The sequence below is a fragment of the Neoarius graeffei genome, chromosome 17 (genome assembly GCF_027579695.1).
Source record: "Neoarius graeffei isolate fNeoGra1 chromosome 17, fNeoGra1.pri, whole genome shotgun sequence".
Lineage (NCBI taxonomy): Eukaryota > Metazoa > Chordata > Actinopteri > Siluriformes > Ariidae > Neoarius > Neoarius graeffei.
The window spans coordinates 65,900,182-65,926,807 of NC_083585.1; the positions used below are offsets into that span (position 1 = coordinate 65,900,182).

Sequence of the window (26,626 nt, forward strand, 5' to 3'; positions counted from 1 at the left end):
CTTATGGGCCCGTTCACGACCCAGCCAACAGCAGTCTTCACCGCATAAGGTCCTCCATCTCTATTGTTGATGATGTGCCATGGCTCCATTGCCTTTGGACAGTTTGCTCCAATAAGTAGGCCTACATCTGCTTCTATTTCTGGCAAGCGTAATTCTTTGAGGTAAGGCCACTTCTCTATATCTGATTGCTTTGGTATGTTATCAGTGTGAGCAGGTATGTTGCTGTGAGTGTACTCCTTGGGTAACTGAATATACTTGTTGTCTTCCAGTCTGCACACTTCCAGGTCTGATATCACATAACTGTTCATGAGTTTCCGTCAGCGCTGGTTTGTTTATGAGAAAACGACCTGGTGGTTTTCTGCAAATTTCTTCAACGTTATTACGTAATTGGTTCCAAGATGGCGGCGGTCACACACACAGCGGCTCCTCTCTGTCCTGACAGAATGGTGTTTTCATGTTTTTTGTGTTTTAAAACAGTGTGTATCTGTTCATCTTTGTCTCGTCCATCAGTCTCAAGACGCACATACTCCCGTGAGTTTCTGCTTGACATCCACAGAACTATATGCACGGATATAAATCCAGTGGACGCGGAAGTGCTATGCGACTATGGTTTGCTCCAGAAGCCTGCTCAATCACCGACCCCCACTCCTGCATCCAGCCTGCAGTGGAAGCGCCACAGGTGGAACATGCAGAAGCAGAAGAGGGGCAAGCGTGGGGGTATCCGGGCTAGGCTAGCGGCTAGCCCTCAGCAGCCGCCTATCCCTACCATCACTCTGGCCAACGTATGCTCGCTGGACAACAAGCTGGATTATGTCCGCCTGCTTCGCTCATCTTTTAATTCTGTGAGTGAGTGCTGTGTCCTTGTGTTTGTGGAAACATGACTTAATGACAGCATCCCGGACTGTGCCATTCAGCTAGCCCAGCTAACATGCTACCGGTCAGACAGAGCGCTAGTCGAGGGGGGGAAGACTCGCGGCGGAGGACTCTGTGTTTACATCAGTGATGCCTGGTGCCGTGATGCTGTTGTGGTCTGCAAACACTGCTCACCACTGGTGGAGCAGTGGTGAACAGACTCAGATGAACTAGACTCAGATGAAACCATGATTTCCTACGACGTCACTTCACTGTTCACCTGTATTCCCACCACAGAAGCAGTTGAATCTGTTAGAAAACAACTCCTTCGAGACAGCATCTTATTGGCGTGTTTCCAAAACTCTATGGACATATCAACTTTCCCACACGTGGAAACAATACTCTGGACAATGTTTACACCATGCATAAAGACACCTACAAAGCCCTACTCCTCCCCCACCTTGGGGCCTCAGATCACTCCACTGTTATGCTAATGCCAGCATACAGGCCGCTGGTTAAAGTCACCAAACCAGCTACAAAACAGATACATGTGTGGCCAGTGGGGTCGTCAGAGGCACTCCAGGACTGTTTTTCCACCACTGACTGGAGCATGTTCAGACAGGCGGCCACCTACAGCAACATCACAGATCTCCAGGAGTACACGGAGACTGTCACTGCCTACATGAGGAAGTGCATGGATGACATTACGGTCACCAGAACCATCTCCATTTGGGCCAATCAGAAGTCATGTCTGACAGGGGAAGTCCACAGGCTCCTGTGGGCTCGGAACGCTGCCTTCAGAGCTGGGGACGAGGTGGGCCTGAGGACAGCTAGGGCCAATCTGTCACGAGGCATCAGGGTGGCCAAGAGACAGTATTCCAGGTACATTGCTGACCATTTCAATAACAGCAGAGACACCAGGAACCTGTGGTGGGGGATTCAGACCATCACAGACTATAAGCCCTCGCCGCAGACCTGTGACAACTCCACGTCTCTGCTGAATCAGTTGAACGACTTCTTCGCTCGCTTTGAGGCAGACAACAGCACCATGGTACAGAAGACCTCACCACCTCCCGGCGACCAGGTGTTGATGCTGTCCCCAGACAGCATGAGGAGAGCTCTCAGGATGACAAATGCACGAAAAGCCCCGGGTCCTGATAACATTCCTGGTCGTGTCCTGAGAGACTGTGCCAAGGAGCTCACAGATGTCTTTACAGACATCTTCAACATCTCGTTGAGCCAGGCTGTTGTCCCCACATGCCTCAAAACCACTACCATCATCCCGGTCCTGAAGAAGCCATCTCCCTCCTGCTTCAATGACTACTGCCCTGTCGCACTCACTCCCATCCTCATGAAGTGCTTCGAGTGGCTAGTCATGCGGCATATCAAGTCTGCCCTCCCCCTGCCCTGGACCCTTTCCAGTTTGCATATCAGTCCAACCGTTTGACCGATGACGCCATCTCCACTGCCCTCCACTCAGCCTTCACCCACCTGGAGACAAAAAACTCGTATGTCAGAATGCTGTTCATAGACTTTAGCTCAGCATTCAACACAATCATTCCTCAGCAGCTCATTCATAAACTGGACCAGCTGGGACTCAACACCTCCCTGTGCAACTGTCTGCTGGAGTTCCTGACGGGGAGACCACAGGCTGTACGGGTTGGCAGTAACTCCTCCAGCACCATCACATTGAACATGGGGGCCCCCCAAGGATGTGTGCTAAGCCCCCTCCTCTTCACTCTGCTGACCCACGACTGCACACCAACATCCAGCTCAAATCTCTTCATTAAGTTTGCGGATGACATGACTGTGGTGGGTCTCATCAACAATGGCGATGAGACAATCTACAGGAGTGAGGTGAGCCGCTTGGCCATGTGGTGCAAGGACAACAATCTCCATCTGAATGTGGAGAAGATGAAGGAGATTGTTGTGGACTTCAGGAGAGAGCACACCCAGCATGCTCCACTATCTATTGACGGTGCTGCAGTGGAGAGGGTGAGCAGCACCAAGCTTCTGGGTGTGCACATCTCTGAAAACCTGTCCTGGAGCAACAACACCGCATCACTGGCCAAAAAAGCCCAACAGCGTCTGTACTTCCTCCGCAAACTGAGGAGAGCAAGAGTCCCGGCCTCCATCATGCACACATTCTACAGAGGCACCATCGAGAACATCCTGACCAGCTGCATCACCGTGTGGTACAGCGCCTGCACCGTGTCCTGCTGCAAGACTCTGCAGCGCATCGTGAGAGCAGCTGAGAGGATCATTGGTGTCTCTCTCCCTTCTCTAATGGATATTTATAACTCCCGCCTCACCCGCAAATCCATCAGAATTGCAGGTGACCCCACCCACCCATCTCACAACCTCTTCAGTCTGCTGCTGTCGGGGAGCAGACTGCTGAGTCTCTGGGCCAAAACCAGCAGGCTCAAGAACAGTTTCTTTCACCAGGCCGTCAGGAGGCTCAACTCCCTCCCTGTTCTGCCCCTCCTCCCCCCTCTGCCCCCTGCCACAGATTCTGCTCGCACCCCCCCTGCCCCCCCTTCAGCATCTGACATGTCATCCTCACAGTCCCCCCCCCCCAAACACACACACACACATACATACATCTCAACATTCATTAACACACTGAACTCAGGGACCGCACATCTCACTTTACCTCGCTCATTTGCACTATTCCGCACTACCTCACCTTAACAGCTGCTAGTTTGTTTATACTGCTTATTTCATGTTTACCTGCTATACCTCAAGTGCCCTTGACTGTTTGTTTATTTGCACCAATTTATGTGTGAGTATATATATGTATGTATATGAGTGTTTAGTCTATGTCTAGTTCTTATCTAGTGTTTATACTGTTTATATTGTCTGAGTGTTTAGTCTATGTCTAGTTCTTATCTAGATTGTTTATACTGTTTATATTGTTTGTTTGAGTGTTTAGTCTATGCCTAGTTCTTATCTAGAGTGTTTATACTGTTTATATTGTTTATTTTTTTCAATTATTCTATTTTTATTTTTATTTATTGCATTGCAGGCGGCACGGTGGTGTAGTGGTTAGCGCTGTCGCCTCACAGCAAGAAGGGCCTGGGTTCGAGCCCCGGGGCCGGCGAGGGCCTTTCTGTGTGGAGTTTGCATGTTCTCCCCGTGTCCACGTGGGTTTCCTCCGGGTGCTCCGGTTTCCCCCACAGTCCAAAGACATGCAGGTTAGGTTAACTGGTGACTCTAAATTGACCGTAGGTGTGAATGGTTGTCTGTGTCTATGTGTCAGCCCTGTGATGACCTGGCGACTTGTCCAGGGTGTACCCCGCCTTTCGCCCGTAGTCAGCTGGGATAGGCTCCAGCTTGCCTGCGACCCTGTAGAAGGATAAAGCAGCTAGAGATAATGAGATGAGATGAGATTGCATTGCCTGTTTGCACCGTGAGTCAGAGAGGACTGAAATTTCATCTGTGCTGTATGTCGAGCATGTATAGCATATTTGACAATAAAGTTGACTTGACTAATTATTAAAATGGTTAACAGATGTATCATAGGAGGGTGTAGCAACACCAATCTTGATGGGATTAGTACTCATCGTTTCCCAAAAAAACAGACAATGAGAGAGAAATGTGAGCGCTTCGTGCAAGGCACCTGGAAAAATTGGCTACATGCTACAGACTACAGCATTATTTGCCGTGCTCACTTCACAAGGCCCGACGACTTTGAGAACTATTTGCAGTGGGAAATTGGCTTCGCGAGGCAACTTGATCTGAAAAAAGACGCAGTTCCATCTGTCAGAATGCCCAAAGCAACACTGTCTCCATCTGTGTCAGCATCACCAAAGGAGCCGGCCGTGTTCTTCTCCCCTGACAGAAGTCGAAGTGCCGCATCCACTGAGGCCCTTAAAGCCGAGGACCAAGCAGAGCCGAGAAAAAGACCAAGAAAATCGGCAATTCACAAGTTGACTGTTGCCAGGGTAAGAAATAATTCTGACATCTCATTATATTCTTCATCCAAAGGTGAAGTAACATTGCACTCAGGTGACAATTCCATATTTCAATGCAAAATTGCTAGCTGCTAAACTTGGTCTACACAGGCTGTGCACTGAAACCGTGCAAGCTCTCGCAGCCTGCTAGCGGTTCCGCAGGTGACATCATGAATCTGGCTCCAGACTCCCTTGGGATTTTTCCAGATGTGTTTTGTTATTTTATTTTTTTCTGCTGTAGACAGATGGCCTTATGCAAAATTACCCTTCTGGATGAGTGTGTAAAGGGACATACTTTCATATAAAAAACACGACATTGGTCTAGGACAGGGGTTTTCAAAGTGTGGGAGAGTCAGCCCCCCCTCAGAGAGCAAATAAACAACAGCGCCCCCCCCCCCCCCCCCCCCCTTACAATTTTTGTTGTTGCTATACTTAATGTTCCATTAGTATTTAAAAAAATGGTTGTTGTACACATTTTTATTTTTTTCTTTTACACATTTTAAACATCTGTGCTTTTTTAAAACATAATTTTACACATTTTAAACATCTGTGTTTTTTTAAAACATCTTTTTTTACACATTTTAAACATCTGTGCTTTTTAAAAACATCTTTTTTTACACATTTTAAACATCTGTGCTTTTTTAAAACATCTTTTTTACACATTTTAAACATCTGTGCTTTTTTAAAACCTCTTTTTACACATTTTAAACATCTGTGCTTTTCTAAAACATCTTTTTTACACATATTAAACATCTCAAAGCATCGTTAGCTAGCACCTCTTGGCAGACAACACATGGTGGCAGTGGAGCATCTTCAGATCCAGTCCATGAAAATCCAAACTTTAAATAATCGTGGTCATACTTCCTTCTTTTTTTGTTTGGCCCAGACTCTGTCTCCTCACTCACTGTAGCTTTAGGTAGTAAAAATCGATCCATTTTGTCTCTGGAAAAGGCTAGCTGAAGTTCGCTAAATGTCCACAATAGTAACTTATTCTGGTTTATTTTTCCTCACGTTGCGCCCCCCCTGAAGAACTCTGGCGCCCCCTAGGGGAGGTGCGCCCCACACTTTGAAAAGCCCTGGTCTAGGACATGCACTTTAAGCAGATGAGATTTTTTTTTTTTTACTTTATAGCAGGACAGGAATATCCAAACACCAAGAAGACAATAAATCAGAGTACAGTCCAGGCAAGGGTCAAAATCCAGCGTCAGTCAGAGTTAGCATACGAGCCAAAGTGGCAGACAAGGGTCAACAACAGGAGAAACCTCAGAAACAGGCTTAGTTACTGGGCTTGAACAGAATATCAACTCAAAACTGAGCAAAGAACTCAGGAAAGCGAGGAGTTGAAATAGCCACATAAACCAGACTTGGCTGAACACAATTGAGGTATTTCACCTGACGTCACAGGGTCACGTGATGCCCCGGTGTCCACCATTTTGAATGTCAAGCTATCTAATGTCAACAACAGTAGCTGGTATGTTACTGTAGCAATGTTTACGTTCAGTCATTTGGATGACTGTTAAAACCTTTCAGTCTCAAGTTTTTCCTTTACTGGATTTACTAGTTTACTGAGCTAGCGCGCCAGCCGCCGGCAGGCTAGCGCGTGCCGGCCACTGGCAGGCTAGCGCGCGCTAACTCCCAGCTTGCCCGAGCGCGCTAGCTCAGTAAACTAGTAAATCTAGTAAAGGAAAAACTTGAGACTGAAAGGTTTTAACAGTCATCCAAATGACTGAACGTAAACATTGCTACAGTAACATACCAGCTATGATGTTGTTGACATTAGCTAGTGCTAACAGCTAGTTGCTAATACACTGCTACAACTACACCGACCCTAATAATACAGTTCTTGGTCATTGCCTAGTAACAGCAAATTTATAACGGGCCATGTCTCAACAGACTAAGAAGTTATTTCAATGACATTTAATAACATTTTGTTTATCCTGAGGACCAAAAGTAAATGAAAATGTGAACAAACCTTAGCTGTAATAAGATGGCAACCACTGGCTCCAGGGACGACCCGCCGATGTAGGCATGTTACCCAGCCTGACACAAAATATTTGTAGGTATCCAAACTCTTATACGCTTTCAGATCAATACCTGTGTATGGCGATGGGTTTTTAACGACATAGGTATACAGATCATGTGGGCCGAAGTCAGGTAAAGACAAGGGCTTCGTGTACTTCCGTACGTCAGTGAACAATCCTGGTGGAAGCAGGTAAACGTCATTCTCTAAGCCTGCTAACCTCAATTTTTGCAAATACCTCTCCCTCTGCTCGCCCTGTAAATGCCCTACATCGCTGGATAGTGAAGGTGTTTTCTGCATCTCGCTCCTTTTTCTTTTATGTTTTTCATTTGTCGCCTTCCTCGCATTCAAACTGATTTGAGCCGTGCCGTCCAAAATGGCAGCATCACATGACTTGGTCACGTGGGTGAAATACCGCAATACATAGATAATTAGACCAGACAAAGACACTGAGGACCCCACATGGCCAAAAAAGGAACAGCAGTCATAAAGTCTTGACACATTCCTTGTTTTTATTTCACTAGACCGGCGGCTACAGTTATCGACGGTCCATAATTATTGACACCTTTTCAGATTTACCAATTTTAAAAGAGCAATTTTACAAAGGTGAGTTTCAGTTCCAACAGTTATTATTGGTTAATTAATCAACTGGAAGACCCCCCTCGCCCTTTGAGCTTGTCATCTGATGACACAGCTCGTTATCTGAGATGGAATTTTTTTAGCACGATCAGTAAGTTGAGGAAAACCCAGACGTTATCATCGCAGGTAAGCATGGTGGAAAGATCATGGACATGTTTTTGCTGATCAAATTCACTGATATTTCATGATCTCCTTGTCAAAACCTACTTTGTTTCTTACTCTTTCATTTGAGGGTCAGCATTTTGTATCTAAACGCGCATTTGAGAAGTCACATGAGGTGTCGATAATACTGATCACTTTCACCGGTGTCCACCATTATCGACACCCTGTGGAATTAAGTGACATTTACAACTGTTATGGATCGAGCTTTGTGTAACATTGTTGAAGTAGATGAAGTACTTTAAAAAAATAAAAGTGCTGTGATTTATAATTTTTTTTTTCTGATTCATGTGTAGTGAAGTGGATGATATACATTTCACCAAACGTATGTCGAGGGTCTGGGAATGGGAACATACCATTGTGTAGAAAGGGTGATTGTAACACACACACACACACACACACACACACACACAGTTTTGAGTTCATTTGTCACATTTATTTCAAGTAAACCAAATATAGGAAAGCCTGTTTAATCGTCTACAGTGTTACCTTGTTAATGGTAGCGCCCGCACGCCCCTTTTTAACTATTTGGTAGGTGCCACAAAATCGATGCTCTCAGTGTAAGAGAAGCATCTGTAGAAGGTACGTGCATGAAGCATAGCTGAAATCAACATAAACTCATATAGCACTTGAAGTACCTTGGAAATGATTGTTAAACGAAGTAGGAATGTTGAATGTTAGCCTGTATTGGTTTACAGTGTTTTAATGGTGTTCTGGCATTATTTCCCCCGTATAAACATAAAAGGTTGAATGTAGCATTACATGTAGACTTAGCATTGTTACTAGCGTCACTGATGCTCGTTCTCTGAAGTGTCTCGTTGAAGTTGAGTGAATGAGTGAGAGGGTGTTCTAACATAGCGTGCGTCTTTAACAGATTGAGAAGAATGCACGTGTTGATATTTCTCTCTCACACTGAAAATTCGCAGGTATGAGACTGTTGAAATGTGTTTGGAATAATTTGTAGCTTTGTCATTCTACATATGTAATGCTAAATGGTGGAAAAGAAATTCAGAGCTCTGTAAACTTTTGTTGGTTTTTCAAATTCCGCTATACGATCTGACACTTGAGATAAGTGAGATGTCATTCTAATTTCATTATGATGTATTTTTTTAGTTTCATTCTAGTGTTTTGTAGTAATTCGATGCTCTCAGTGTAAGAGAACCATCTGTAGAAGATTGAGAAGAATGCACGTGTTTATATTTCTCTCTCACACTGAAAATTTGCAGTAAAGCATCTGAAATACAGCTTAGTGTTGCCTGGTGATTTCCTGTGGTGGTTCCAAGTGGTTCTGGGACAGTCGTAGGAAACCTGCTGGAGAGGGTCCTGAGGAGCTTTTACTAGGAATGTTGGCTAATGTTGACAGATGGTATGGTGACACAATCCCAGACAGGGTAGGGACCGTTGTCTTGAAGCAAAGTGTGACACATGCCCCACAGCATGAACACCTTGTATGGGTCAAGTTGAAAGAACAGTTCCCTCTATCTGTGGGTAGTACTGTGTTGATTGAACCGACGTCATCAAAAGCAGCTCCAAGAAATGTCATGGTAGGGCGTACTGTGTGCCCATTGTGGGGTGACAAATGGATCCCACTGAAAGTGATAAATTTACTGAATCATCCAATTGTGTTAAGACGTAATGCCAAGTTGGCAAACATCCATACTTGCGCTGCACTAGAAGACTTGAAGCTAAGTGCTACCATGAGCACATGCTCAAGTAATGTCCAAATGCTTCAAACTATTCCTGATACTGAACCCGAGAATGCCAGCGCAAAGCCTCAGTACATAAAGAAGTTAGAAACTATAGGTCTGTCTGTGATTGATGTCCAGTCCTGTGAGGTGTCTAAGTCATGGAAAGAAAAGCTGACAGATCTCATTGCTCAGTATGAAGGAATCTTCTCCCATAATAGGCTTGACTGTGGAGAGGCAAAAGGGGTGGTTCACAGAATTAGGTTGAAGGATGAAAGGTCATTCAGGCTACCTTATCAAAGAGTGCCTCCATCTCAGTATCAGAAATTGAAACAAACTCTTGATGAAATGGAGGAACGTGGTATTATCCAAAAGTCAAACAGTGAACGGGCATCACCCCTCATTCTAGTATGGAAGCCTTCTGGTGAGCTACGCATCTGTACTGATTTCAGATGGTTGAACCAGAGAACAGAAAAAGATGCCTACCCATTGCCCCATCAGACTGATGGCTTATCCTCCCTGGGTGGAAATTGCTATTTTAGCACAATGGACCTGACCTCAGGGTTTTACAACATACCCATCCATGAGGACGATTGCAAATATACAGCATGCACTACCCCAGTAGGACTTTATGAATACAACAGAATGGCACAAGGCCTCTGTAATAGCCCTGCTACATTTGCAAGAATGATGACTTCTATATTTGGGGATCAGAATTATCTGTCCCTTCTGTGCTATCTTGATGATTTGCTGTGTTTGGAAAGAGTGAACAAGAGGCCATTGAGAGGCTTGAACTGGTGTTCTCACGCCTGAAAGAACACAACCTCAAGTTAGCACCAAAGAAGTGTTTCTTTCTTAGAACCTCTGTGAAATTTCTTGGCCATATTGTTAATGCGGATGGCATTGCCACAGACCCTGGGAAGGTCTCAGCGATCATGGACATTACAAAGAAGGATCTGATGGATAATGATGGAGAAACGCCATCTTACACAAGAGTTAAATCTTTTTTAGGAATGGCAAATTATTATTCACACTTTATTGAAGGGTTCTCTGGCCTAGCCAAGCCTTTATTCCATCTAACAGCAGGGCAGAGAATTAAACGAAGGGGTTGTAAGTTCAATTCTCATGCCAAGCCTTGTAGGCGCCTCTGTCCTGAAGACTGGACATCTGAATGCTAAGAGTCTCTGGACAAGCTAAAATATGCGCTCAGCCACGCTATCATACTAGCCCACACGAACTTCGAAAGACCGTTCTTGCTTGCAACAGATGCATTCATTGATGGCCTCAGGGCAGTCTTAAGCCAAGTGCCTGATGATGAGAGTAAGCCAAGACCAATTGCATATGCTAGCAAATCTCTATCAAAGGCCCAAGCACAGTACCCAGCACATCGATTGGAATTTTACGCCCTGAAGTGGGCAGTTTGTGATAAATTCTCACATTGGTTGAATGGTACTCAGTTTACAGTACTAACAGATAATGACCCACTTACATATATCATGTCAAAACCAAAGCTCGCTGCATGCGAGCAAAGATGGGTTTCAAAACTGGCCCCTTACGAATTTGATCTGAAATATATCCTGGGGTCACAGAACATTCCAGCTGATTTACTCAGCCAACAGCCTTTTGCAAAAACAATGCAGGCCCATGAATGTGGAAGACTTGTTAGCACAAAATCTGTCCAAGATGCTTTCAAGCTGTCTGTAGACTTCCAGGGACAATATAACCAAAAGATTAAAGATGATTGCTTTGAAAGCCACTCAGATGTGCCTGCTGAAAGAGTAAATGCTATCATTGAATCCTGCTTGGAGGGGGACGTTGGCGCTTCCATGCATGTCCTCCTCTTGGAGCAGAATGCCAATGTCATGAGAGGTGGTCAGTCAGCCCTTCCTGTTTTCCCTCGTGAGACTGTGCTGGAGAAACAGAGAAAAGATCCAGTGTTATCCAGAGTGATGAGCTTTGTTGAAAGAAAGAGATGACCATCCCGGAGAGAAAGAACCAATGAAGCAGCTTTAGTACTTCGAGTACTAAAACATTGGGAAAGATTGGAGATCAAAGATGAAATCTTGTACCGAAGCTCCAAGGACAGAATGGGAAAGAAACAATAAGAACTTGTTATCCCTGATAACTTGAAGTTGCCTGTGTTGCGTGGCACTCATGATGATGCAGACCACCAAGGACAGACACGGACTCTTCATCTGGTTCACCAGAGATTCTTTTGGAGTGGCATGGATGGAGATGTGCGAAAGTATGTTTTCCATTGCAAGCAATGCATTGTGGGTAAAATACCAGAACCAGACGCAAGAGCCCCACTTGAATCAATTAAAACTAGTGCACCTTTGGAGCTTGTGTGCATAGATTTTTGGTTGGCAGAGGGAAGAAATGGAGAGAATGTAGATGTCTTAACTGTTACAGACCACTTCACAAAACTTGCACATGCATTCCCATGGCTAAACCAAACAGCTAAAGCAGTGGCTCAAAAATTGTGGAATAGCTTCTTTTGTGTGTATGGTTTCCCACTCAGGATACATTCGGACCAGGGAGCAAATTTTGAGAGTAATCTCATTGCTGAACTACTCCAGATATGCGGGGTGAAAAAATCCCATACTACACGATACCACCCGATGGGTAATGGCCAGACTGAAAGATTTAATCGTACCCTGGGAAGCATGATCCGCTCACTGCCAGCCAGAGCCAAAGACAGGTGGCCTCAGATGGTACAGACTTTAACTTTTGCCTACAATTGTACAGTCCATGAGACTACAGGGTTTGCCCCATTTTACCTTATGTTTGGTAGGGTACTAAGGCTCCCTGTAGACATCATGTTTGACAGTGTTCTTCGCAATGATGATGTAATTAACTACGATGACTATGTTTTGGCACTCGAGAAAGACTTTAGAGAAGCCATACGGATTGCTCAGGCTAACACAACTGAGGCTCAAAAGAAACAGATGAAAAACTGTAACTGTTGGGTGAAAGGACTTGCTCTGGAAGTTGGTGATAGGGTTCTTCTTGCTAACTGGAAGGAAAGAGCAAGAGGGAAACTTGCAGACCTGTGGGACTCAACAGTCCATGTTATCACATGGAAAGATCCAAATGTTCATGTGTATAGAGTTGAAAACCCAAACAATAAAAAGAGCAAAGTTGTTCATCGGAATTTCATTCTACCAGTCAATTTCCTCCCTATTGACCAGGAAGATGAACAGTCAACTGTGCCTTCCACTCTATCAGAAGGTGACGAGGCAATTGAGGAACCTCAAGGTAAAAGAATCCTGGATGACATGGACCAGGACTCTGAGGGCCGTAGGACTGTATTTTGGGTACTTCAGGGAGAAAACACTGGAGCATCAGCTATGGATGAGCTACACCACGTTGGAGAAGATGCACACAGAAACCAGAATGAGAATGGTGCTCAAAGTGTCCTTTCAGGCAGTGGTACCCCAAACTGCTGTGCCGAATCAAGCAGCGACCCTCCTGAGTCAAATGGAGGGATACCATCTGACTCAGAGTTGTCAAGACACACTACTGGAGACTCTCAGAGCTCTGATTCTAGATGTTTCTCTGTGTCAGGTGATGATTCTGACCATTTAGGAGTGGATTCTAATAGCTTCTCACAAATACCTGCTTTTAATGAGGCAAGCAACGGGGTAGTGCCAGATAACATGCTCCCAAGTGCCACACATGGACAGTCACCTGGGGCAAAGTCAGAGGAGCCAGATCACAGAACTAGAGTGCAGTGTCTCTGAGCTTGATGCTTGTACAAGACAAACCAGAAGTGGCAGAGTTGTTAGAAACAGTCAAGAGGTTGATTGAATCCATGGGCATTTTGATGGAAGAACCAAAAGCTAGAGAACCACTAGTTGCCCTGATTAAAGCACTGTCAGCTTTCATAGAGATCTGAGAAGGGAATGTCACAGAATATAGATAGAATTTAACTGACACAGAACACATGCACATGGAAAAACTGGTAGCTGGCGAAGATTACATCTTACTGACTTATAGTGATATGTATAGGGGAATATTGCTTCCTGGTAGGGTATACTACTATCTGAAAAGATAACTTAGTTGGGGTAATAGGTCATGTGAGTGTAATGTGTTCCCCACACACCACTACCTAGTTTAATGATGCTTGGCAAAATTGAGAGGGGTGAGTGTAATGAAGTGGATGATATACATTTCACCAAAGATATGTCGAGGGTCTGGGAATGGGAACATACCATTGTGTAGAAAGGGTGATTGTAAACACACACACACACACACACACACACACACACACACATAGTTTTGAGTTCATTTGTCACATTTATTTCAAGTAAACCAAATATAGGAAAGCCTGTTTAATCGTCTACAGTGTTACCTTGTTAATGGTAGCACCCGCACCCCCTTGTTAATGGTAGCGCCCGCACCCCCCTTTTTAACTATTTGGTAGGTGCCACAAAATCGATGCTCTCAGTGTAAGAGAAGCATCTGTAGAAGGTACGTGCGTGAAGCATAGCTGAAATCAACATAAACTCATATAGCACTTGAAGTACCTTGGAAATGATTGTTAAACGAAGTAGGAATGTTGAATGTTAGCTTGTATTGGTTTACAGTGTTTTAATGGTGTTCTGGCATTATTTTCCCCGTATAAACGTAAAAGGTTGAATGTAGCATTACATGTAGACTTAGCATTGTTACTAGCGTCACTGATGCTCGTTCTCTGAAGTGTCTCATTGATGTTGAGCAAATGAGTGAGAGGGTGTTCTAATGTAGCATGCTCCTTTAACAGATTGAGAAGAACGCACGTGTTGATATTTCTCTCTCACACTGAAAATTCACAGGTATGAGACTGTTGAAATGTCTCATCTCATCTCATTATCTCAAGCCGCTTTATCCTTCTACAGGGTCGCAGGCAAGCTGGAGCCTATCCCAGCTGACTATGGGCAAAAGGCGGGGTACACCCTGGACAAGTCGCCAGGTCATCACAGGGCTGACACATAGACAACCATTCACACTCACACCTACGCTCAATTTAGAGTCACCAGTTAACCTAACCTGCATGTCTTTGGACTGTGGGGGAAACCGGAGCACCCAGAGGAAACCCACGCAGACACGGGGAGAACATGCAAACTCCGCACAGAAAGGCCCTCGCCGGCCCCAGGGCTCGAACCCAGGACCTTCTTGCTGTGAGGCGACAGCGCTAACCACTACACCACCGTGCCGCCACTGTTGAAATGTGTTTGGAATAATTTGCAGCTTTGTCATTCTACATATGTAATGCTAAATACTGGAAAAGAAATTCAGAGCTCTGTAAACTTTTGTTGTTTTTTCAAATTCCACTATACGATCTGACACTTGAGATAAGTGAGATGTCATTCTAATTTCATTATGATGTATTTTTTTAGTTTCATTCTAGTGTTTTGTAGTAATTTGATGCTCTCAGTGTAAGAGAAGCATCTGTAGAAGATTGAGAAGAATGTGTTGATATTTCTCTCTCACACTGAAAATTTGCAGTAAAGAATCTGAAATACAGCTTGGTGTTGCTTGGTGATTTCCTGTGGTGGAGCGAGAAGAAAACTGCTACACATAACAGAATGGAATGCTTATAGAGTAGTTGGAATAAGATTGCAATAAATAGAATTAGACCAGAATTAACTTATAGCATATAAAAAATTATATGCTGGAAATATTCAGATTTTTTTTTTTTTGCAGATTGTTGTAAATATCTACCACATATTACAATATCAGGAGACATTTTATATTTTGGTTTGAGGAATGACATGCAATCTTTGACCTGGATTTTCATGTGGTTACAATGTCAATTGCCTGTTGACATTTATTGGTAAACTACAGAACTAGAAATGAATAAAAACAGCAATTAATGATTAACGAAATGTGAAAATACTTAGAAAGTAGGTAAAAATTAGAATAAAAAGATTTTCTGACAGGTTAAACATCAGTTCATTTGTTTTCAAACATTAGTATTACTTCCTCATTTAGTACGTAAGCACCGACATCCATATATTTATATAAAATATATTTTGTACTAAATATAAGTCTATGTAAAACAAACTTTCAATAAAAACTATGTTTTGTTAACTTAATACCACATACTGATTATTTTTTAATAAATAATCATCTGGATGTCAATAATTGTGAAACAGTGGCAATAACTGTGGAGCGGTGTCACGTGATCTGATACGCTAAGTAATTGGGAATCAACTCATTTTTTTCCACTGGAAGTTTGAGCAATTATTCATGCACAATTTATAGACTGAAAGTCTTTTCTACTTTTGCAATGGCCAAAAGATGGTTAAGGTGTTGATAGTTGTAGCCGCCACTGTATTTAAGCAGGTTAATGGAAACACAGCTACTCTTCACTCCTCACCTTAATAGTGTCCACAGTCTGTTTCAGCTCCTGCACCTCCTTCTGCTTCTCCTGGATCCTCTGCTGGGATTTCATCTGCTCCTCCTTTAGCTCATTCTGAGACCAAATAAAATACATTTTAAATACATTTAATCATTTTCTACAGAATTATAGCCAAAAATTAAAAAGAGAAATTAAAAATACAAAAAAATTACCAATGAAAACATTTCAATGAAAACTAGAAATATCGCCTCTAGAATGAACTAAAATTAAAAGACACCCAAAAGGAAGTAACTTCTATCTTCATATGTTTACACCACTTATGATATTATAATTTTAGTTTTCTGTGAAAATGTCAACTGATTGTTATTTCAATGTTATTTGTGTGACAGAAACATCAAGGTAGTTCAGCAATATTCTCTGTAGTGAAACTGTTCAAAAGGCAGCTGTGACTTTCAATGGGATTCACAGACAAACTGATCTGAGAGCAGTGTGCGTCATCACTGTTCCCTTTTATTTCTCAGTGAGTTTAGGAGGGGGGAGACATGCACAGTGCACATCTGGATTCATGGGAGTTATTTATTTGATCAGCAGTAAAATCCAGAGTCATAGTCAGGTTTACTTCTTTAAGGTGCTGTGTGTACATTCAAAACCACACCCAATTCCACCGGAATAAAGGAACCATCAGTGAACATGGGCTTTGAACTTCACCAATCTCATCGATGTTCACATTAATGCCGAGTTTTGACCAAAATCTCTGCAGAAATTTGAACTTTCCAGAACCAGGATCATTCATCCCAAAGAAGTTTTCAGAAATGGACCACAAATCCACTCACATTCAGAAAGATAAAGTTATACAATAAAGATTTTTTTATTTGTAGAATTAAATGGGGTTATGGGGGTTATGTGGTTCTTAAATGTTGTTATGAAATATGATATCCAGTTACAGAGCTTTAACACAGTCACGTGAGCACTTTAGCTGTAAAATGCTGGAAGAAGGTTGTTGGGTGTTGGCTGTTTAAAGCAGACTGACTGGTCTGACCTCTTTAACATTTCTTTACATATTACTGTTTTACTGGAAATAAAAAATTACTTGACAGAGAATGACAGTCAGAGAACCAATTAAATCCACTGAATAGAAATTAAATTAGAAATAGAATTTGTATAAAATGACTTGGAAAAGAAGAATGATGTCCAGTTCTCACCTGTTTTTCATTTATTTCTGCTTGAGTTGAAACTGTATCATGACCTTTATGTTCATCCATCGTACACAAATAACAGATGAAGCTTTGGTCAGTACGACAGAAGATCTCGATCAGTTTGTCGTGTTCAGAGCAGATCTTCTCTTGGAGCTCTGCACAGGCTTCAACTAACTTGTGCTTCTTAAAGGCAGGAGACTGATAGTGAGGTTTAAGATGATCTTCACAATAGGATGCCTGACACACCAGACAGGAATTAGTGGCTTTGCGTTTTCTCCCAATACAGGAATCACACCCCACATCTCCAGGTCCAGCGTAACAGTGAGCAGGAGAAGCAGCTTGGAGTTCAGTATTCTTCAGTTTCTCCATCATTTCAACCAGTATGTTGTTCCTGCGTAGAACAGGCCTTGGAGAGAAAGTCTCTCTGCACTGGGGGCAGCTGTAGACACCCTTTACATCCTCCAGATCCCAGAATCCATTAATACACACCTTACAGAAATTGTGCCCACAGTGAATAGTTACAGGATCCTTCAGAATATCCAGACACACTGGACAGATTAACTGATTCTGGTCTGAAATACCAACCTCTGCCATTTTTTCGTACAGTCACACACTGAGAGCAAAAAGAGACAAACAGAAGGAGAGGAGATTCTGAGAACTGTGCAAGTTTTGTTTTCTCTGAAACGAAATGAAATTAAATTCCTGGTTGTGTGTGTGTGTGTGTGTGTGAGAGAGAGAGAGAGAGAGAGAGAGAGAGAGAGAGAGAAAGTAGGTGTGGCTTTACAAAGAGAAGGAGCTGGGATTTAAAAATAAAGTGCAGCTGGAGAGAGAGATTTTAGTGTAAACAGGGGCTTCAAAGTTTGGGAGAATAGCAGGGTACAAATAATTTACATCAGGGTGCAAAATGGTAAAATGTCAGCCAGTGGCAGACATAATGCATGCAAATAATAATGCATGCAAACACATACAGTTGGGGCCCACATGGGCCTCATTTGGGCTAGGTGGGCTTCGGCTGGGCATGGGCTTCAAGTGGGCTTTGTTGTTGGGCCCCACATGGGCAATGGGTGGGCATTAAATGGGCTAAATTAAGCATGGGCAATAAGTGGGCTTTGTTGTTGGAGCCCACATGGGTAATAGGTGGGCAGTAGATGGGCTAAACTAATAGATGGGCTATAAGTGGGTTCCAGCAAGGCTCCAATTCAACTCCAATTCAATTCAAAAACACAAAGAATTTTACTCTCATACCTACCAGTTGAGATGTAATAAAATAATCTTTAAAAAAATGCGAAATTAATTACAATTAAAAATAAATTCTCAATTTTAGAGCATAACAGATAAAGTTTGCTATAACCTAAAAGCCAATCATAACAGTTCTTACAAGAGTGTGAGAGAGAACAAAGCCAAGCATACACAGTTGTTACAAGAGTGTGAGAGAGAACAAAAGCCAATCATAACAGTTCTTACAAAAGTACCCGCTGTTCTATTTTATCGAAACTTGCACATGTTCATCGTCACTGCGCTTCAAAACGTTTCTCTTTCGTATCGGCTTTTTTACTCAAAGCGAGATGAAGCTCGCTTTGAATTTAGTTTGTCCCAGACCCCCGCTGGCTTCGGGCGCCATCTTGTTTTCTGCTTTTTTGGTGACCACCAAGAAGAGCGTCTGGACATTGTTGTGTGGCTGAACAAAAGGTTGGTAAAATCATTCTGCATAATAATACGAGTATAGATGCTAGGCTTTGGCAATAACTATCTTTTTTTTACTGCACGATGTTAACCAAAAGGACAGGAACGCTGCTTTAAGTGAATGTAAACGAGTGAGGTGGCTGGCTAACGTAATTGACCCTTTGGTTACGTGCGTATTTCTGTTCGCACGTTCTAACCTTTGACACCTTCATTATACCTCCGTCGGTTTTTGACGTGGGGGCCGTTTTTTTCGATTTGTTCCATATGTACCAGCAAGCTCGGTTTCGTTAATCTCCTCGATTTGGTGTCAAATTACGTACAAAGTCGACCGTGTGAAACACTTCACATATAGGCCTATCCATAAACGTCTCACACGTAGGGTATGGGGCCTTTATGCTGCAGCGAGTGTTTCGGAGAATCTACTCCATTAAAAAAAAAATGTGTAGGCTGCACCTGTATGATAATTTGTGTGAATTTCGACATCACAGAACACTTCACCATTGTTTACTGTCAGATGATAATTGTAGTTATGCTGCCTTGAACTGCGTGCCCTCGTTCAGTTTCAGATCGCCTCAGGGGCATGTTGAGAAGCGCAAAGGGTGGGGGCTGCCCGCCGGTGCGCGGGAAAGGATAGTGACCACAACTTAGCTGAGAATCTCCTGCATAAAAAACGTGCAAGCTACCACCTTTATGATAATTTGTGTGAATTCCGACATCACAGAACACTTTACCGTTGTTTACTGATGATTTATGCTGCCTTGAACTGTGCGCCCTACGGTTTCAGATGCCTCAGGTCATGTCGAGAAGTGCAAAGGGTGGGGGCTGGCGGGGGAAAGGCTGGCCACAGCATAGCTGAGCAAATCGAAACATAGTTGAGGTATTTTACTCCCAATAATCATAATATTGACCTACAATGCTCCGGATAACTACTTTTAAGGCTCTGGTATTTCGACAATTCAGTGCCATGCTAATCTATCAAAACTTGATCAAAATGCAATGAGCTCCGCGTTGCCACGAATTCCAGCTATTTAGATGGTAGACCATTGTTCTATCCATTTTAAGACTGTAGAATAGAAAAAGTGATGTTTCATGTCTCATTCTATGGAGAGAAAGATCCTTTTTCTCAGCTGTGGTTTTATGTACTTGGGACAATGGAGATCAGATCATAGACCTGGTATTTTGGTCTTTGTTTTGCACAGTTTTTTTTTTTTTTTAAATAAGAAATAAGTCTTATTAAATTAGGCTATTTTCTGGCATCCTGTTTTGGTGTTGTATGTGCAAGACGAGATAGAAGATACATGCATAGGCTATCAAACACAAATACTGCTCATTAAAAGTGATGCTCACTCAGTACCTTTCGTACCTCAGTACCAGTACCAGGCTTAGAGCTAGTGATTGGCCTTAACAGAGACTAATGTTATCTTTCAAATGGTGCACAGATTGCATTTTAGGTTACCAGAAGAACATTTGGTAAATTTGGCTGCATTACCAGCTTCAACAAGCTAATCATTTGCTTAGTATTCTAGAGTTTGTCATTCACGATCCTCTGTAATCGTATCTGAAATCTAAAATGCTTTTATTTATTTATTTTTAGAAATAATGTAGTGTTCGGAAAGAACGAAAAGGCGGAAAATATCGGCAAAAGTGGAGGAACATTTGCGTCTCGTTGAAGAGTCTATTACTGAATACCCACTGGATGACGTGTTAGAGCATTCTGAAAGGGAAGATTCCACTGACGTTTTCTACGATGCTCGTGACGACAGTTTTGACTTGCATGAAAATTCATTTTTTTATGAGTGTGACCTGCCAGGTGACAGGCCAGATTGTAACAGTGATTTGGATGAAGATGAGTGTTCTACTTTTGAAAATGACTATGATGACTCCTGTGGGATTGCAGAGTGGGCGGCAGAATATAACATACCACAAATTGCACTGTCTGCGCTTCTTAAAATTCTGAGGAGGAAGGGCCTAGATGTTCCACTGGATGCAAGAACTCTTATGTCCACTGACAGATCATGTAATGTGAGCAATGTGGCTGGGGGGTCCTACTACCATTTTGGAATCAAAAATGCTCTCATTGCTGAACTGACATCTTTAGGACATTTGGCAAATGTGACTGATACACTCACACTATGAATTAACATTGACGGATTGCCGTTATTCCGTAGCTCAAATATGAATCTGTGGCCTATTCTGGGTAGAATTAAGGAAATTCCAGAGTGCAATGTGTTTGTAATTGGAGTTTACTCGGGCCTGTCTAAACCAGCTAACATACAAGAGTATTTGCGAGAATTCATTACAGATATGAAAGCCATCTGTCAGACTGGTATTGTGCACAATGACTTCCATTTCAGGGTAGTAATGCCTGATGCTTTTATTTGTGATGCACCAGCTCAAGCTTTTATTAAATGTACCAAAGGTCATACAGGATATTACGGGTGTGAGAGGTGCATTCAGAAAGGCCAGCATATGAATGGGAAGATGGTTTATCCCGAAATATCAGCAGAGCTCAGGATAGATGAGCAATTTGGTAGGCAAGGCTATCAACGGCATCAACTCTCAGTCTCCCCCCTAAATGATTTGGGTATTGGTTTAGTTACCAGTTTTGTGTTGGATTACATGCACCTTGTGTGTTTGGGGGCAATGCGTAAATTGATATTTCTTTGGATGAAGGGGCCATTGAAATGCAGGCAATCTATGAAGTTTTTTGTTGCAATGTCAGCATATATGGTTTCCATCAGACAATATTTACCTAGCAATTTTGCAAGGAAACCACAATCCTTGTTTGAATTCAGCACATGGAAAGCTACAGAGCTTCGGCAATTTTTACTTTACACTGGCCCTGTTGTTCTTCTCAATAATATACCCAGTAGAATGTACAGAAACTTTTTACTTCTATTTGTATCTATGAGAATTCTCCTGAGTCCTGCCTTATGTTGTCCTGACAATTGTGACTATGCTGAGGAGATTTTGAAACTCTTTGTAACAGATTTAGCTTCAATTTATGGCACTGAATTTGTCAGCTACAACATGCATTCATTGATACACCTAGCTCAAGATGCACGGAAATTCGGCCCATTGGATAATGTGTCAGCTTTCCCGTTCGAGACGTTTTTAGGTAAACTGAAAAGCTTGTCCGTCGGCCTCAAGACCCTGTCCAACAACTCGTCAGGCGGATCCATGAGAAGCAGAATTTGGCAAGCCAAAAGACCATGTCTGTTGTAAGCCCACTTAATCAGCTCCACTTTTCTGGGCCAACGATTAATTCAGTTGCAACATGGGAACAATACATGTGTTACAATGATGGAAAGACACGGATCTCCTCCTCTCGTGGTGACAACTGTTTTTCTGTAGGGGGAAGGGTTCTTGTTGTACGGAACATTTTGTCACATTCTGGAACTGTTAAAGTCCTGTGTAGTTTTTTTGAAACCGCCAAATCCTTTTTCACCTATCCAATGGACTCCTCATGTCTTGGAATTCTTTTTGTTTGCAATTTATCTGAGCACTTGCAGCTATTACCTGTGGATGAGTTGAAAACAAAAATGGCTTTGTTGCCATTCAAGACTGGATACGTGGCATTGCCACTCTTGCACTAAAGTGCTGTTTATTTTTTATTTATATGTGTATTTGTTTTTTTTTTTTTAAGCATGTTACCTTTCGCTGTAGTGGAGTTTTCAAATCACGGACTGGCAGTTATAGCAACCAAATGGTTTACTGGGCCTGAGGAGGATGAATGCTATTGGCCACCAGCAAAGATGAACTCGACAAGGGCAGCCATAAAGCAAAAGGACCCTTGCACTGACTGGGTGACACACGAAGTGACCATGAAGAGAAAAGCTGGTAATGTGCCCATGTGTATTTTGTATTATATTATCTTACAAGATGAATTCATTGTAGATTTTGTTTAAAGGTGCACTATGAGTTCCTGCATTATCACTTCCGTTGACATTCCATGTAAATACCTAAAATGCTATACGAAACGGTACTCTCAAATTCCAGCAACTAAATCAACTTTGCTCACTGCCCCCACCAATATGTGCACACTCACTAACCCCCACCCCCTCCCCTGACCATGTTGTTGATTGGCTGGAAGTGGTTTGTTATGTTTTGGTGCACAGCCTGTGCCCCTAGTGTTTGTTTGATGTGTACAACCCCCTTGTTGCCTCCCAAGACAAGTTTTTTTTTGTTTTGTTTTGTTTGTTTTCTTCAAATTTTTCATGGGGCTGGCAGAAAACTGATCAAGGGGAGTTGCTCTAAGGTTTGATACAAAAAAATGAAATTTTGTTAAAAACCATGCAAGAACTCATTTTCCACCTTTAATTTTGTTCTGAATGAAACTAATTGCCACTGATTTGTCTGTCTCCCACAGCAACATATGAAATTGCTCTCTCAAAGTTAGTGGAATATGAACAGAATACAGATGTATCAACCGAGCCTGAGTCTACAGAGAATATGGGCAGGGGGAAGCGCAAAAGGAGGTGAGGCTATTTGAATTATAGAGAACAGTAGAATGAACAAATATATGATTAACTAATAAATAATAATAAATGTAATCATTTAAAAAAGTAACAAGGGGGAAAAGTGAGAACAACCATCACATTTTTGCAAATATTCTGTTAAATCTTTTCATGGGACAGCACTAGAAATGAAACATACAACTTAAAGAAGGCAGTGTACAGCTTGTATAACAACAGAAATTTGTAGTCTTCTGAAAATCTCAACGTAATGTTAATGCTGAAACAGCTGGAAACGAAATTAAGTACACCCCACAGCGAACATGTCCTAATTATGCTCATACATACTGTCAATATTTTGTGTGAGCACCATTATTATGAACTGCCTTAACCTGTATGGCCTTGAAATTCACCAAAGATGCACTGGTTTTGACTGTAATCCTTTCCCACTCCTTTGTGATGACATTTCAGAGCAGGTGGATGTTAAAAGACACCTTGTTTTTCTCTAACTTCTGCTTTAGGATGTGCCACAGGTGCTCAATTTGTCACTAACTTAAACTTACAAAAACTGTTTTTTAAATTTTATTTTTCCTTTATATAAGCTAATGCTTTAGTTAAAGTAGTTATAGTTTAACTGAAATGCTTTAACTTATTGATTGTGCTTGATTATTATACATGTTTAGGCAAGTGGTCATGTCCAGCGACGCTGAAGATGAGGATGACGACGACATCAACAATCAGGCATCTCCATCACCTCCGAGGCCTCCATCTACTCTGAGATGTATGCAGACCCCTCCCCCCCCTCCTCCCCCCCACAGGTCTCTGCAGACCCCTCCCCCCTCCTCCCCCCCACAGGTCTCTGTAGACCCTTCCACCCCCTCCACCCCCCCACGGGTCTCTGCAGACCCCTCCACCCACCCACAGGTCTATACAGACCCCTGCACCCCCTGCTCCCACCCACGGGTCTTCAACCCCAAGACGAGACATTCGGGATAGCATGTTTGTTCGCATTTTGACCCTCCTTGAGGAGGTGAAAGACACACAGAGGAACCATGGGAGGATTCTCCAGGCACTTCTCCAAGATCGACACAACATTGCCAACCCCGTTTGTTCTACTCCAGAGGGTTTCCCCCTCAAGACGGTTAATGAAGTCGACTGCATGGAAGAAAAACTGGCAAACCCCACCTTCATGTCAGAACTGGTATGTATGTTAAATGTATTACAGCATGTGGACTGAATCAACCTGTTGCCCTGTTGTTTCACGTTGCCAAGTGCTGTTGAAAGTTATGAGAACAGTGTGAAAGAGTGGTCTGCACACTGGGTATACGCTCCAAAAACACTTTATTATTTAACTATAAGGCAACATTTCGATCCACTAGTGGGATCTTCCCACTCTTTCACACTGTATCTACTATGTGCACACCCTAACTTTCAAATATCCATGCATCTGGCAGTTCTTTCATGTTGAGAGGTTTACTCCAGTGAGGAATATAGATTGACCTGCCTTGTATTGCCTTTGTTCCCCCTCAGATTGCAGCTGTGGCGGACATTGAAGGGGGCACTGTTGACGGGGCCACGAGAAGGATGATGGCGTTCCTCATTGACCACAACCTATCCAGACAGTACAACTTCGTGGGGAGAAATGGCAAGAGAGGATTCAAGCCCCTCAAGATGTTTGAAGTAATTTATGGTAAGTGTGCATATGGATAATGTAGAAGTTGTACAATATTAGAAAGAGATCATACAACCCCGATTCCAAAAAAGTTGGGACAAAGAACAAATTGTAAATAAAAACGGAATGCAATGATGTGGAAGTTTCAAAATTCCATATTTTATTCAGAATAGAACATAGATGACATATCAAATGTTTAAACTGAGAAAATGTATCATTTAAAGAGAAAAATTAGGTGATTTTAAATTTCATGACAACAACACATCTCAAAAAAGTTGGGACAAGGCCATGTTTACCACTGTGAGACATCCCCTTTTCTCTTTACAACAGTCTGTAAACGTCTGGGGACTGACGAGACAAGTTGCTCAAGTTTAGGGATAGGAATGTTAACCCATTCTTGTCTAATGTAGGATTCTAGTTGCTCAACTGTCTTAGATCTTTTTTGTCGTATCTTCCGTTTTATGATGCACCAAATGTTTTCTATGGGTGAAAGATCTGGACTGCAGGCTGGCCAGTTCAGTACCCGGACCCTTCTTCTACGCAGCCATGATACTGTAATTGATGCAGTATGTGGTTTGGCATTGTCATGTTGGAAAATGCAAGGTCTTCCCTGAAAGAGACGTCACCTGGATGGGAGCATATGTTGCTCTAGAACCTGGATATACCTTTCAGCATTGATGGTGTCTTTCCCGATGTGTAAGCTGCCCATGCCACATGCACTAATGCAACCCCATACCATCAGAGATGCAGGCTTCTGAACTGAGCGCTGATAACAACTTGGGTCGTCCTTCTCCTCTTTAGTCCGAATGACATGGCGTCCCTGATTTCCATAAAGAACTTCAAATTTTGATTCGTCTGACCACAGAACAGTTTTCCACTTTGCCACAGTCCATTTTAAATGAGCCTTGGCCCAGAGAAGACGTCTGCGCTTCTGGACCATGTTTAGATACGGCTTCTTCTTTGAACTATAGAGTTTTAGCTGGCAACGGCGGATGGCACGGTGAATTGTGTTCACAGATAATGTTCTCTGGAAATATTCCTGAGCCCATTTTATGATTTCCAATACAGAAGCATGCCTGTATGTGATGCAGTGCCGTCTAAGGGCCCGAAGATCACGGGCACCCAGTATGGTTTTCCGGCCTTGACCCTTACGCACAGAGATTCTTCCAGATTCTCTGAATCTTTTGATGATATTATGCACTGTAGATGATGATATGTTCAAACTCTTTGCAATTTTACACTGTCGAACTCCTTTCTGATATTGCTCCACTATTTGTCGGCGCAGAATTAGGGGGATCGGTGATCCTTTTCCCATCTTTACTTCTGAGAGCCGCTGCCACTCCAAGATGCTCTTTTTATACCCAGTCATGTTAATTAGGCCAATTGACCTAATGAGCTGCAATTTGGTCCTCCAGATGTTCATTTTTTGTACCTTTAACTTTTCCAGCCTCTTATTGCCCCTGTCCCAACTTTTTTGAGATGTGTTGCTGTCATGAAATTTCAAATGAGCCAATATTTGGCATGAAATTTCAAAATGTCTCACTTTCGACATTTGATATGTTGTCTATGTTCTATTGTGAATACAATATCATTTTTTGAGATTTGTAAATTATTGCATTCCATTTTTATTTACAATTTATACTTTGTACCAACTTTTTTGGAATCAAGGTTGTAATACCAAACATGTTTATTGAACTGTAAAGGCAACTACAGGTGTGTGTAAGGGTGGGCATAGGTGATGTCTGGGGTGTAATAGTTAGGAATGCGATGGTTCTTGTTTTTTTATTGAACTGAATGACACCCCCCTACGGCTCAATATGCAGACATGAAACGCGATATTTCGATATGTTATTAAAATATTACTCCGCTACACAGTTTTCCTAAACTTAGAATAGAATAGAATGCCTTTTATTGGAAACAAATAATGGCTAGAAATATTTCACTTAATGTCTGATGAATCTATTTAA

The 26,626-nt window shown here is 42.5% G+C and overlaps 1 protein-coding gene and 1 pseudogene across 1 annotated transcript in view; one reads left to right on the forward strand and one right to left on the reverse strand.

Moving 5' to 3' along the window:
* The window catches only part of LOC132864440 (tripartite motif-containing protein 16-like), a 32,623-nt gene extending 15,076 nt beyond the window's left edge, over nt 1–17,547 (reverse strand). The window contains exons 1-2 of the mRNA XM_060897856.1: nt 16,857–17,547; nt 15,673–15,768 (exon numbers count right to left, since the gene is read on the reverse strand). Coding sequence (XP_060753839.1) covers nt 15,673–15,768; nt 16,857–17,444 — 684 coding nt within the window. The 5' untranslated portion in view covers nt 17,445–17,547. The remainder of the gene's footprint in view (nt 1–15,672; nt 15,769–16,856) is intronic.
* Nucleotides 1–26,626, forward strand: part of LOC132864448 (tripartite motif-containing protein 16-like) — a 252,609-nt pseudogene that overhangs the window by 191,004 nt on the left and 34,979 nt on the right.